This window comes from Carassius gibelio, chromosome B8 (genome assembly GCF_023724105.1).
Source record: "Carassius gibelio isolate Cgi1373 ecotype wild population from Czech Republic chromosome B8, carGib1.2-hapl.c, whole genome shotgun sequence".
NCBI lineage: Eukaryota > Metazoa > Chordata > Actinopteri > Cypriniformes > Cyprinidae > Carassius > Carassius gibelio.
This window is the reverse complement of record NC_068403.1, coordinates 2439965-2454169: the sequence shown is the minus strand read 5'-3', so window position 1 is coordinate 2454169 and position 14205 is coordinate 2439965. Positions and strand designations below refer to the sequence as shown.

At 37.1% G+C, this 14205-nt stretch overlaps 1 protein-coding gene and 1 long non-coding RNA gene across 2 annotated transcripts in view; one reads left to right on the top strand and one right to left on the bottom strand.

Moving 5' to 3' along the window:
• The window catches only part of LOC127964119 (THAP domain-containing protein 6-like), a 1354-nt gene extending 180 nt beyond the window's left edge, over positions 1-1174 (bottom strand). Inside the window, exons 1-3 of the mRNA XM_052564281.1 lie at positions 1169-1174; positions 537-641; positions 1-90 (exon numbers count right to left, since the gene is read on the bottom strand). The exon at positions 1-90 is cut by the window's left edge and continues 180 nt beyond it. Coding sequence (XP_052420241.1) covers positions 1-90; positions 537-641; positions 1169-1174 — 201 coding nt within the window. The remainder of the gene's footprint in view (positions 91-536; positions 642-1168) is intronic.
• A 6829-nt stretch (positions 1175-8003) lies between these two features.
• LOC127964254 (uncharacterized) lies at positions 8004-13689 on the top strand. Its single transcript, XR_008155009.1, has 5 exons — positions 8004-11076; positions 11331-11485; positions 12037-12114; positions 12229-12440; positions 12574-13689. It is a non-coding gene; the product is annotated as an uncharacterized LOC127964254 (long non-coding RNA).
• The last annotated feature ends 516 nt before the right edge of the window (positions 13690-14205 follow it).

The window sequence follows — 14205 nt, the reverse complement described above, 5'->3', positions numbered from 1 at the left end:
CTCGTGCTCCAGACTCTCCACTCTAGCCAAGGCTTCACAGAGTCTGGTCTTTGGAACAGCAGGAGATGCAGGCAATGCATAGGAATGATCCTATTAGAGAAAATAATGAAAATATTTGGCATAATGTTAATTTCACATGAAACACAGCCTCAGCTGTTTGGGGCATAACTAGTACAGTTTTCTGTCAGCTGGATTGAATTCTTAATCATGATCTAAACATTAAAAATCATACACATACTATCTGGGATAAAATTACAGTAAATAAATTACAACAATTTTTCATTTTTGAAAACATTTTTTTTTTCCAATTATTTAATCTCATGACCCCCCAATCCCACTGCCATTACAGTGTTTGTGTCTGTATGTGGGTCAAGGACAAATAGTGTTTCCAATAGTATCATTTTCCAATATTTTGACATTTTATTGTCTCAAACATTATTTAAATATGAAAGTAGACAATTTACTTGCGTTTACAACAAAATCTAGTCTTTGACCCATGTAGAGTTGTTCTAGTCTTAACAAGTACAAATACTCACAACATTAGGCAGAGGAGGGTCGACCTCTTGGAAATCCTGGGAACAGTCCACTGACCAGCTCTCCTCAGCTTTCCTTGAGGTCTTTGTTTTCCTGGTTTCCACAGGCTAAAATAAATATTTAATAATGTAACTAACTATTTAATGACACGCTATCAAATAATTATAAACCAGTGACCATAAAACCTACTCTTTGTAGATGACGGGGGAAACTGAAAATCGATGGTTTAGCTCCATCCCTAATCCTCACAATTTGACCTGTCCTGTCAAAGTCCTCCGGCTTGAAGTGTTCACTGCATAGCACGGAGGACTCGCTTGCGCAAAAACCTTCTCTTCTTAAATCTACTTCCCACTGCCTCCTCAACTGTATGTTTTTGGGAAACCTTCAGTGTGTGAAAAGAGTTAGCTAGCCAACTAATTAAATTTGATTCATGTCGCTTAGTCGGAACGAGTAACGTTATGTCAGCACAGAAAAAAACGGCAATATAAATGAATATCTCGATTACGGGCGATTTACCATATATAATTTAACATATGCTAAAACTATACAATAAAGAGTGTAAAATTTCTGGGTTCCTCAACTCAGCAACAAAACATCGATATCGCTAACTTAGCTAACAGTGTGTGACTCCGACGGTCATGGTCCATTACCGTCAAGCTGTGTAGTCTACATAATGTTTTATTGACCAAATACAACCAGATCAGTGTCAGACAACAACTTTTCAGTCTTACCTGTGAAAAGTAATTCCCCGAGACCTATTTTCAATTGTGCGGTGGTTTGTACAGCCCAAAGCAGCACACGACTGAGGCATTTTCTCGATTCCACATATGAGAATGATGGAACAGATGCCCGCACCAAGATGGCGGCGACGTTGACGTGCGGTCGAGCAGCCAATGAGGCGTCTAGTTATTTATATGTCTATGGCTACGAGCACCCGAACTGAATCAAATGATTCGCGAACCCGCTACGAGCACCCGAACTGAATCAAATGATTCCTGAACCCGCTACGAACACCAGAACTGACTCAAATGATTTGCGAACCCGCTACGAACACCCGAACTGAATCAAATGATTCGCGAACCCGCTACGAACACCCGAACTGAATCAAATGATTCGCGAACCCGCTACGAACACCCGAACTGACTCAAATGATTCCTGAACCCGCTACGAACTCCCGAACTGACTCAAATGATTCGCGAACCCGCTACGAACACCCGAACTGACTCAAATGATTCGCGAACCCGCTACGAACACCCGAACTGACTTAAATGATTCCTGAACCCGATACGAACACCAGAACTGACTCAAATGATTCCTGAACCCGCTACGAACACCAGAACTGACTCAAATGATTCGCGAACCTGCTACGAACACCCGAACTGACTCAAATGATTCCTGAACCCGCTACGAACCCCCGAACTGACTCAAATGATTCGCGAACCCGCTACGAACACCCGAACTGAATGAAATGATTCGCGAACCCGCTACGAACACCCGAACTGACTCAAATGATTCCTGAATCCGCTACGAACTCCCAAACTGACTCAAATGTTTCGCGAACCCGCTACGAACACCTGAACCAGTGGTGGACGAAGTACACAAATCAAGTGTAAAAGTACAGATACGTATAGTAAAATATTACTCCAGTAAAAGTAAAAGTACTCCTTTTTCAATTTTACTCAAGTTAAAGTACAAAAGTACTAAATTTTTTATGTACTTAAGTAAAAAAATACTGAAAGATAGATGTTTGCAATTTTATATAGGCTACTTAATTTAATTTTAGTATATTAGCACATATTTTTGACAAGAGTAATGTTCACTGTAAAGCTTACACTGTGATGTACCTGAGAGAAACAAGAGATGACCATCTGATTTTTACCAGTAATAAAAAGGTATTTTAAAGTTTGTTGTTTTAGAGAACATCACAGTTATATGTGACATGATAATAAGGCCTGAAGTTAGGAAGAACATTTTAAGGAAAATATAATTATATTTTCATAATGATTTTTTCCTTCTCAAATCTTGTCTGTGGTGTTAAAACACCCCTGGCCAAACGGAGTGCATCTCTTCCCCTCTTTGATAATTACTAGTTACCATGTTCTGAACATCACATCCTTTCTTTTGTCCCTAGATGTAATCTATCTATATATATGTGTATGTATATATATATATATATATATATATATATATATATATATATATATATATATATATATAGGTAGGTAGGTAGGTAGGTAGATAGATAGATAGATAGATAGATAGGTTGTTGAATAAAAATATTTGGACATTATTTATAAAAATTACCTCAAGTTAGCACCAGCAAGCTTATTAGCTAGACAGTTAGCATCAGCCAACAATATTTACTTATTTTCAGTACTGTTATGAATAAACATTCATGTCTGTCTACTCGTCTAGTTAATCAAAACACTATCACGTTACTGTTGATAAACAATATAAAAACAGACGTCACATAGGACATGGTAGCATTTTAATAAAACTGTTAATATTACAGCAGCTGGGAATTTGAATATGCATGAGTTATTTTATTTAATCTGTGTTAGTTTTTTTTTAACCTAAAACACAGAGACGATTGATGTGTCTGCATCATGCACTCGAGCATTTCAGCGGGATCACTCTTTACATCGGATTTAGTTCCCAAACAACTGACAATTTTGACATAAATATGATTTTCAGTTACAATAATTAATCTTAAATTTCAACATTAATAACTTACTTTTAGCAACATCAGACGCACGCGCGCTCACAAGATCTCCCGGTTCTTACTTCTGGGGACTCGCACTAAACGGTTCATTTGAATCAGTGAGTGGTCGACTCCAGAACAGCTGCAATCGGATCATTCTAATTCATAAACGAATCGTTTGGTGCGATTTGCGATACGATTTAAAAGTTTATTTTGAAAAGACTCAGTTCGTTCATGATGAATCACACACCGCTTCTGCGTGTCGGATCACGTGATATATTATAGGGAGTAATGATATGTTTTATGAAATGTAGTGCAGTTAAAAGTACGAACTTACTACTCCAGTAAAGTACAGATACTTGAAAAATGTACTTAAGTACAGTAATGAAGTAAAGCTACTCCCTTACTGTCCACAACTGACCCGAACTGACTCAAATGATTCGCAAACCCGCTACGAACTCCCGAATTGACTCAAATGATTCGCAAACCCGCTACGAACTCCCGAACTGACTCAAATGATTCGCGATCCCACTCAGCAGTTTGGTAATATAAAGATTCCTCCTTTGAACTCCCACCTCTTCTGTGGGTTTTATTGTTCTGGGTCTTAACTTGGGATCCTGAGGTCTCAAAAAAGAAACCAAGGTGAATCAATCTTCAAGGTGAAAGTTATGACAACACACTCTTAGAAAAAAGGGTTCATTGGGGTTCTATATAGAAGCATAGGGTTCTTTCCTCAACTCCAAAGAACCTTTTATGCTAAAAAGGTTCTATAATGACAAGTATGGAGCTAATATTATGAAAAAATGATTTGAATTTGAATTGTGTAAATTTCAATTATTTGCAAGTGTGTAATCTAACAAAATTAAATTTTAGGTGGTAGTTTAAATAGTTCTGAATTTGATTGATTTTTTTTAATTTTTTTTTTAGTGTCAATGTTAAGCGTTAATTAGCATTAACTACAGTGCCAAAACAATTGATAGTTTGTGTAATATGATAAATTGTCTTTTATGTTTTGCTTGATTGATTACAGGCACACAGAAAAACAATCAATAAGCTAATTAACCTATCTTACCTAACACAGTTTTTACCGTTTGGTGTATTTCGCTTTTTATATATTTCATTTGTGAGGCTTTATTTTTAATAGTTTTCTTTGATTAGACTACCTAGTTGTCATTGGAGAGAGACTAGTACAATTTGTATACCGTATTTTCCGCATTATAAGGCGCACATTTAATGAATGGCCTATTTTAGAACTGTTTTCATATACAGGGCGCACCGGATTATAAGGCGTAATGCGTTATGCATCCACTAGATGGAGCTGTGCTAAAGGGAATGTCAACATTTTGACAGAGCGCCTTGATCCATATATAAAGCGCTCCGGATTATATAGCGCACTGTCGTTTTTTGAGAAAATTAAAGGCTTTTAAGTGCGCCTTATAGTGTGGAAAATAGGGTACAAAACCTGAAACGAACCATTGCAAATGTATCTGTGTCTAAATAAAATAGGTGTGAGCATCCTGTGTCAAGCTTTCTTTAATGTTTTATTTTTATTTTTTATAACCAGATTTTACCAGCCTTCACAGCCCCATCAGTGTATTTATTATTATAAATGCACATTTACTTCTGTCACATATTTTATTACTAAGATTTTAAAGTACCTTCTACAGAGTGAGTCATGCAACATTGAAACAACATGTGAGTTCATTTTTATATTTAAATGAACAGTCTTTTTAAAATGGACACATTTTTCTTTATTGCATTGAGTTAACAGTCAAATACAGAGCTTAATGGTTTAGACAATCTGAGAAAGAACTACTACTAATAAATATAATAATAATGATTATTATAATTATAATTAAAGTTAATATTTCAATAATTTAACAACACTCTTTAATGTTGACAGTTCTCTGAAGTGTATTAATAGTAACCAGTGGTGGACGAAGTACACAAATCAAGTACTTGAGTAAAAGTACAGATACTCCAGTAAAAGTAAAAGTACTCCTTTTTCAATTTTACTCAAGTGAAAGTACAAAAGTACTAAATTCTTTATGTACTTAAGTAAAAAAGTACTGAAAGATAGATGTTTGCAATTTTATATAGGCTACTTTAATTTTATATTAGCACATTTTTTTTTATAATCCTACTGCTCAAAATACCTGGGATTTTTTCCAAAATAACCACTATATGGAGTCAAGATATATTTTTGTTGTTGACATGGACTACGTTGATGAGAGTGATGTTAACTGTGAAGCTTACACTGTGATGTACCCGAGAGAAAACAGAGATGACCATCTGATCTTCACCAGGAAGAACAAAGTATTTTAAAGTTTGTTGTTTTACAGAACATCACAGTTATATATGACATGATAATAAGGCCTTGAAGATTTTAAGGAAAATATAATTATATTTTCATAATGATTTTTTTTTCCTTCTCAAACCTTGTCTGGGGTGTAAAAACACCACTGGCCAAACGGGGTGCATCTCTTCCCCTCTTTGATAATTACTGTAGTTACCATGTTCTGAACATCACATCCTTTTTTTTCTCCCCAGATGTAATCTATATATATATATAGGTGGTTGAATAACGTCCTTTGTTAACGTCCTTAATAACAATGGATGAAAATTTTAGAGCTCTACTGATGATTAAGTCTAGAGTGTGTCCACCTGTGTGTGGGTCCATGTACATGCTGAATCGACAAGTAAAAAAAAGCCTCAAGTCCAAATATTCATTTATCACCAATTAACTGTTTGACAAACACTTCCTGCTTCGATGTCTGAATTTAAAAAAATCTCAAACATGCTCCGATGTCCCGATCTGAATCAACCGAGTCGCGAACAGGCTCCGAAGTGCCGATCTGAATCAACCGAGTCGCGAACAGGCTCCGAAGTGCCGATCTGAATCAACCGAGTCGCGAACAGGCTCCGAAGTGCCGATCTGAATCAACCGAGTCACGAACAGGCTCCGAAGTGCCGATCTGAATCAACCGAGTAGCGACCATTCTCCGAAGTGCCGATCTGAATCAACCGAGTCGCGAACAGGCTCCGAAGTGCCGATCTGAATCAACCGAGTCGCGAACAGGCTCCGAAGTGCCGATCTGAATCAACCGAGTCGCGAACAGGCTCCGAAATGCCGATCTGAATCAACCGAGTCGCGAACAGGCTCCGAAGTGCCGATCTGAATCAACCGAGTCGCGAACAGGCTCCGAAGTGCCGATCTGAATCAACCGAGTCGCGAACAGGCTCCGAAGTGCCGATCTGAATCAACGGAGTCGCGAACAGGCTCCGAATTACTGATCTGAAAACTTCGACCAAAGAATGTTAAAAAAAAAAAAAAAGAAAAACTCATTTTCTCTAATAACTCTAATAACTCTACAAATCTATGAAAGACTCAGATCACGTGTCTAAAAATAAATCGCTATAGTAAAAGAGTAATAAGTAATAATAGGAGTGAAGTTTCCTACCGTTCTGCTGTTTGGTCCTCACGCGCGTCTGACGCTCCGCGGCGCGTCTCCGCCCCTCACACGCGCGTTTACAGCGCTAAATTAATCATCTTTGCTAATTATTATACATTTACTTCATTGTCAGCTCCAGGTACTTCATTTATTATTGTTCATTAAACTGTTTGAAACAAAAAAAGGTTGTATTTCAGTAATAATTCTAAATTATCAAAATAAAATATATAAAATAATGGTTTCTATTTTAATATCCTTTAAAATATAATCTATTTCTGTGATGTGCGCTGTATTTTCAGCATCATTCCTCCAGTCTTCAGTGTCACATGATCTTTAGAAATCATGAAAATATGATGATTTATTATTAGAACTATTAATAGTTGTGCTACCAAATATTATTTTGGAATCTGTGATCTGTGAAAGTGTTTTAAAGTTTGTGGTTTTACAGAACATCACAGTTATATATGACATGATAATAAGGCCTGAAGTTAGGAAGAACATTTTAAGGAAAATATAATTATATTTTCATAATGATTTTTTTCCTTCTCAAACCTTGTCTGTGGTGTAAAAACACCCCTGGCCAAACGGGGTGCATCTCTTCCCCTCTTTGATAATTACTAGTTACCATGTTCTGAACATCACATCCTTTCTTTTGTCGCTAGATGTAATCTATATATATATATAGGTGGTTGAATAAAAATATTTGGACATTATTTATAAAAATTACCTCAAGTTAGCACCAGCAAGCTTGTTAGCTAGACATTTAGCATCAGCTACAATATTTACTTAGTTATTTTCAGTACTGTTATGAATAAACATGTCTGTCTAACGTTGTCTAGTTAATCCAAACAATATACATATGTATAACGTTACTGTTAATACACAATATAAAAACAGATGTCATGGTAGCATTTTAATAAAACTGTTAATATTATGGTAGCGGGGAATTTGGACATGCATGAGTTATTTTATTTAATCTGTGTTAGTTTAAGGTTATTTTATTTTATTTTTTAACCTAAAACACAGAGACGCTGATTGATGTGTCTGCATGTCAGCATTTCAGTGGGCTTAAACAGATCACTCTTTACAGCGGATTTAGTTCCCAAACAACTGACAATTTTGACATAAATATGATTTTCAGTTACAATAATTAATCCTAAATTTCGACATTAATAACTTAGCAACATCAGACGCACGCGCACTCACAAGATCTCCCGGTTCTTACTTCTGGTGACTCGCACTAAACGGTTCATTTGAATCAGTGAGTGGTCGACTCCAGAACAGCTGCAATTCTAATTCGTAAACGAATCGTTTGGTGCGATTCGCGATCCGATTAAAGTTTATTTTGAAAAGACTCAGTTCGTTCATGATGAATCAGACACCGCTTCTGCGTGTCGGAGCACGTGATATATTATAGGGAGTAACGATATGTTTTATGAAATGTAATGAAGTTAAAAGTACGATCTTATGCTTTGGAATGTAGTGAAGTAAAAGTAAAAGTTACTCAAAATAAAACTACTCCTGTAAAGTACAGATACTTGAAAAATGTACTTAAGTACAGTAACGAAGTAAAGCTACTCCGTTACTGTCCACAACTGATAGTAACATGGCATGCAGGTTAACAAATAACATGTTATCTTTAAGTATGTTTACTGTTTAAAATTGTACTCAAAAAATGATATTGTAGATCACATAAATATTACATTCATTAAATGTTACTATGACAAGTACAGAAGTAATTGCTTTATGAATATAACTCAAATTGAAAAGACAAGGAAAGTTGTGCGAAAGTAAGCATGGAATGAAGCAATGCAAAATGAGGTGAGTGTCTGAGATATTTATTGTCTCTGGATGAGAACAGCCTCCATGTATGTCCAGTTCATACAATGATCAGAGACTGTACCAGTTAGTTCAACTCTCTCATCCAGTCTGAAACAGACAGGGACTTTACATGATGATCAATATATGTGGAAACATCACAAAAGCAAATCAAAGCCATATAATAACATTGGTGAAGATGAGACACATGATTTCTTATCCAAATGTAAAAATAATATTCTTGGAGTAGCTGCTGACCTATGTCCAAGAAGACTGCATCAGAACACTACGTTAAGGTTTATGCACCATTTTATTAAACCAATTACAAAAAAATTGATTACAATATAACATTTTCACTGCAAGAAAATTGTTTTCTGTACCCTATGCATGTGACTTATATAGGTAACAGAAACACTAAAAACAAACTAAAGTTTTTATAAATGACACAGGATAGCTAGCCTATAGCTATATTTATTAGGCGGCATACAGTATATATTTGTTTCAAGCATTGTCATGAATACACTGCAGTAATAGTCACCAGTAGCCTAACTTATCTAATCGTTTAAACAGCAATTAATGCCCCACAAATGAAATGTATAAAAAGCTAAACACATAAAAAAATATGATTAAGAAACTATAAATCCCAAGGTTAGCATAGGTTATTCGCTTATTGTTTTTCTGTGTGCCTGCAATCGATCAAGCAAATCAGCTTAACAGACGATTAATATTACACAAACTGCATTGATTTGACACTGTTACTGTTCCAGTGCTTAACATTGACACTTCGTTACCTTTTCAAAATAATCCAAGTAGTGCACTGATTAGGGAACAAATGTTTATTCATGTAAACTCCACCGATGGGAACAGTTTTTCATGGGAACTGAATATTACACAACACTGGCAGGGGCGCTGCACAAGATCCCGGGCCCTATGCATAGGCAGCGCCCATGCCTATCCATACAGCTATGATTCGCGATCCCCAAACTGACTCAAATGATTCGCGAACCCGCTTTGAACTCCCTAAATGACTCAAATGATTCGCGAACCCGCTACGAACTCCCGAACTGATTCAACTGATTTGCGATTCCCGAACTGCTTCAATGATTCGCGAACTCGCTCCGAACTCCCGAACTGATTCAAATGATTCGCGATCCCCAAACTGACTCAAATGATTTGCGAACCCGCTATACGAACTCCCGAACTGCTTCAAATGATTCGCGATCCCCAAACAGACTCAAATGATTCGCGAACCCCCTTTGAACCATAGACAGTAAAAGAAATGGACACAGGGACCCCATTGGATTCAACGGAGAAAAATGAAATCAATTAGAAGCACGCACTTCCTGGGGGTCAGGCATACTGCGCAGACTCAAACTGAGCTTGATCACGTAGATGTCACGTGAGCAATGTGTAAGTCTTCTAAGGCGAGCGTGAACAGGAGAAAATTTTGGTAAGTATTCTGATTAATTATCTCTCTTGACTTTATGCCTCCACGACCCTCGATTGCCTCAGTAAAAGATTGCCTGCGAGCTTCTCCTCCTGTCCATATGGTAATTTCTCTACTGTGCGACAGAGAGTCGCTGGTTATGATGCAATAATTAGCCTATTTTTTACAAAAACTGCTTCTACGGGACCATAACGTAAGATACAAGGTAATGGAGCCTTTTATACATGTTCTGTTTCTTAAGAAATAATTAATGGACAAATTGAGTATTTAAACGCCTCAGATGTAAAGTTATTCGCTGTCAAAGTGACGCCAAAATGAATGGAAGTCAATGGAATGCTAACAGCAGGTGGGGGTCTGCTAGCCAATGGCGGCACCCAGGGGTCGATTCCCAACTCATAATGATTCGCGATCCCGCTACGAACTCCCGAACTGATTCAAATGATTCGCGATTCCGCTTTGAACTCCCGAACTGATCCCCGTCTGCTGATTTAAAATAATGTTCTGACGGAAATATTGTTGTGGTAAGTCAGATAAATAACTTTTTTAAAGTAATTTACTTTTTATAAGTTCTAAACCCATTAGTAATTAAGTTGTCAAAGCTTCTGCTGCTTCTTTACACTAAAACACGAAAGAGCCTGAACCGCGACAGTGTCACAAGTTGCCTTACATTGGTAAGTTTTGTTGTGCTTGTTGCAAACTGTTGAATTTTGTGATTTCTGATCCTAAGCTTAGTTTGATCCTAGGCTCTGATTGTGGCAGATTGGTTAAGTTCCCTCCCATGCGTTTAAATTGACAGCCAATCAGAACCAGGTATGTGTAATATAAGGGCTGGGAGTAGGCCAACTGGGATGCATCATTGCTAGCTCCGCCCCTTGGGGTGTGTGGGCTTCCATCTAAAAGGTATGTTTTTAGCTGTTTGGTAAATATGACGTGAACTTGTACATATCAAATGAAGTTATTTACTTATTGTAGTTGGAATTAGATCTTGTTCGCAACTTCGATGGTGTGTAGGCTGTCATTACCCTCCACCTGGTTTATTCACCTGAATATGATTGTCAAGTCATTGAGTAAACCGCTATGATTCATTCTGTGATCAACCATTTTGTCTTGCAGACCAATTGTCGGTATGTATGATTTATTTATTTTCCAAATAAGTGATTCGATTTAAGTAAGTTTTTAATAGTTTGTTTTTAGCAGGACGAACAATGTCTGTTGGGAGTGGTCCATCTTAGTGATTGGGATGATCCTTTCCTACATGGAGGGACATTTAAGCCTGCATTGCTGTTTTGTTGCTTTGTTTTGCTTGCTATTATGTTATAATTGTTTGTTGCTTTTAAGCACTGCATGTTTCATATAATAGGTGTTTTCTGTGTGTTAGGCCCCGTGTCTGGAGGCTGGTTGTACTAGAGCCTTGGTGGTGTTTGGAGCACTGAGATTGGATTGCCCCTTGTGATCACTTGCTTCGTGTGTGTGTGTGTGTGTGTGTGTGTGTGTTAAGAATAATCACTTTACAGCTAGCCTACCTGGCCACGGGTAAGTTTTAGTCATTTTGTTTTGTTTATTGTATTGAGTTGTAGTTTAGCTCTATTGAGCTATATTTTTAGTCTTAAGTGTTCTGATTATTGTAAACCTAATAAACATGTGCATTAATACCTTCTAGTCTCTGCCCTACCTGGTAACGAACCTGTGTCTAAAAATCTGTTAATGTGTTCGTTCCCCTCACTTTAAAGAGGTGGTGTAGTCAGCATTGATAAATCACTTTAGGGTTTTAGTATTCCTAGGGTCCTATATTAATCTCTTCCCGCTCTGCTACATAAGCTAGTTTTTGACCGCACACTCAAATGGTAATGAAGAACAGCCCTACAATCTGCAGTATGAGACATGCGGCCAAATCAAGTTTTTTATTATTCTTGACATCCATTAATAAAAGTCATGTGGGTTTGAAACAATAAAGGTAAATGGTGACAGATTTTTATTTTCTTTTGGTGAATGCTTTAATTCTACTGATAATTGATTTTCAGTTATTTGTGCTATGTCACTTCTAAATATTTTTCCTTATATGAACTGTCTTTTGCTCATTTCAGCAAACAAAAAGATGCAAGACCGCAAACTTTCCAGTTCTCCTCTGTACTGATAATCCGGTTTCAACCCAGTCCCAGGAGGTTTGTCTGTTTTATCCTTCACTAAAATGTCTTAAAATTGCTTGGTTGTTGACCAGTAATGCTAGAAGATTGTAGATCTACAATAGGAATTTTGTTATTTAATACTTTTTTCAGATTATATTAAACCTGGAAAGTATTGGGGAAGATCCATTAGGTTTTCAGGAGCACATTACTGTGATAAATGCTGAACTACGTAAAAGACAACCTGACTACACCAACATCTCAAAAATCTAATGATATGCGCTCTTTTTAAAAGAGTTGATTTAATGACAAAATCAACATGAGAGGTCATAGATATGTTTCCATTTCTTCGGGTTCCACAACTTGTGAGTATTTGTTTTTAGGGTTGTTTCCTTTTGAGTGTAGTATTTCCACTGCATTTTCAATTTATTTTTTTGTATGAATAAAAAGTCAAAATTGTTTTAATGAATTCTTCCTATTTTCTTTTTTTTTTGGTAGCTGCTGCATGAAGTGAAGATGCGGTTTGGGAAGGACCTTTATCTTAATCTAGAGACTGCTCTTTAAGTTCTGAACGGTTTACTTCAGCAAATTAACGCAAACACAAAGTATGTTTTTTTTTTTTTCATAACACTACCATTTAGTTGCTTGGTTTGTTGAACGGTTACTGTAATCGATTTATACCATGGTTTGTCTGAATATCTGATTCTGATTGGCTAAAAGTGTTCATTAAAATACTTTGATTCACAGGTAGTTCCAGTCAGTTTAATTACAATTAAAGTTTAATGTGCTGCTGCAATGACATGCATGCAAACAAGACACTTGCACATGGAGATCAGAGATTTAAGTCAAGTCACCTTTATTTATATAGCGCTTTAAACTAAATGCATTCAGTCAAAGCAACTGAACAACATTAATTAGGAAAACAGTGTCAATAATGCAAAATGATAGTTAAAGGCAGTTCATCATTGAATTCGGTGATGCCATCTCTGTTCAGTTTAAATAGTGTCTGTGCATTTATTTGCAATCAAGTCAACGATATCGCTGTAGATCAAGTGACCCCAACTAAGCAAGCCAGAGGCGACAGTGGTAAGCAACCAAAACTCCATCGGTGACAGAATGGAGAAAACCTTGGGAGAAACCAGGCTCAGTTGGGGGCCAGTTCTCCTCTGACCAGACGAAACCAGTAGTTCAATTCCAGACTGCAGCAAAGTCAGATTGTGCAGAAGAATCCTCTGTTTCCTGTGGTCTTGTCCTGGTGCTCCTCTGAGACAAGGTCTTTACAGGGGATCTGTATCTGGGGCTCTAGTTGTCCTGGTCTCCGCTGTCTTTCAGGGCAGAAGAGGTCCTTTCTTTGTGCTGATCCACCATCTGGTCTGGATACGTACTGGATCCTGGTGAATGCAGTGACCCTCTGATCTGGACACAGACTGGATCTGGTGACCTCGGTCAATCTAGATTTAAACTGCAAGAGTGTGTTTGCCTCCCAAACAATGTTAGGTAGGTTATTCCAGAGTTTAGGCGCCAAATAGGAAAAGGATCTGCCACCCACAGTGGATTTTGATATTCTAGGTATTATCAAATTGCCTGAGTTTTGCTGACATAGAGGATTATAATGTAAAAGGAGCTCATTCAAATACTGAGGTGCTAAACCATTCAGGGCTTTATAAGTAATAAGCAATATTTTAAATCTATACGATGTTTGAGAGGGAGCCAGTGCAGTGTGGACAGGACCGGGCTAATATGGTCATACTTCCTGGTTCTAGTAAGAACTCTTGCTGCTGCATTTTGGACTAGCTGTAGTTTGTTTACTAAGCGTGCAGAACAACCACCCAATAAAGCATTACAATAATCTGACCTTGAGGTCATAAATGCATGGATTAACATTTCTGCATTTGACGTAATTTAGATATATTTTTGAGATGGAAAAATGCAGTTTTACAAATGCTAGAAACGTGGCTTTCTAAGGAAAGATTGCGATCAAATAGCGCACACCTAGGTTCCTTACTGATGATGAAGAATTAACAGCGCAACCATCAAGTCTTAGACAGTGTTCTAGGTTATTACAAGCAGAGTTTTTAGGTCCAATAAGTAACACCTCTGGTTTTTCAGAATTTAGCAGTAAGAAATTAC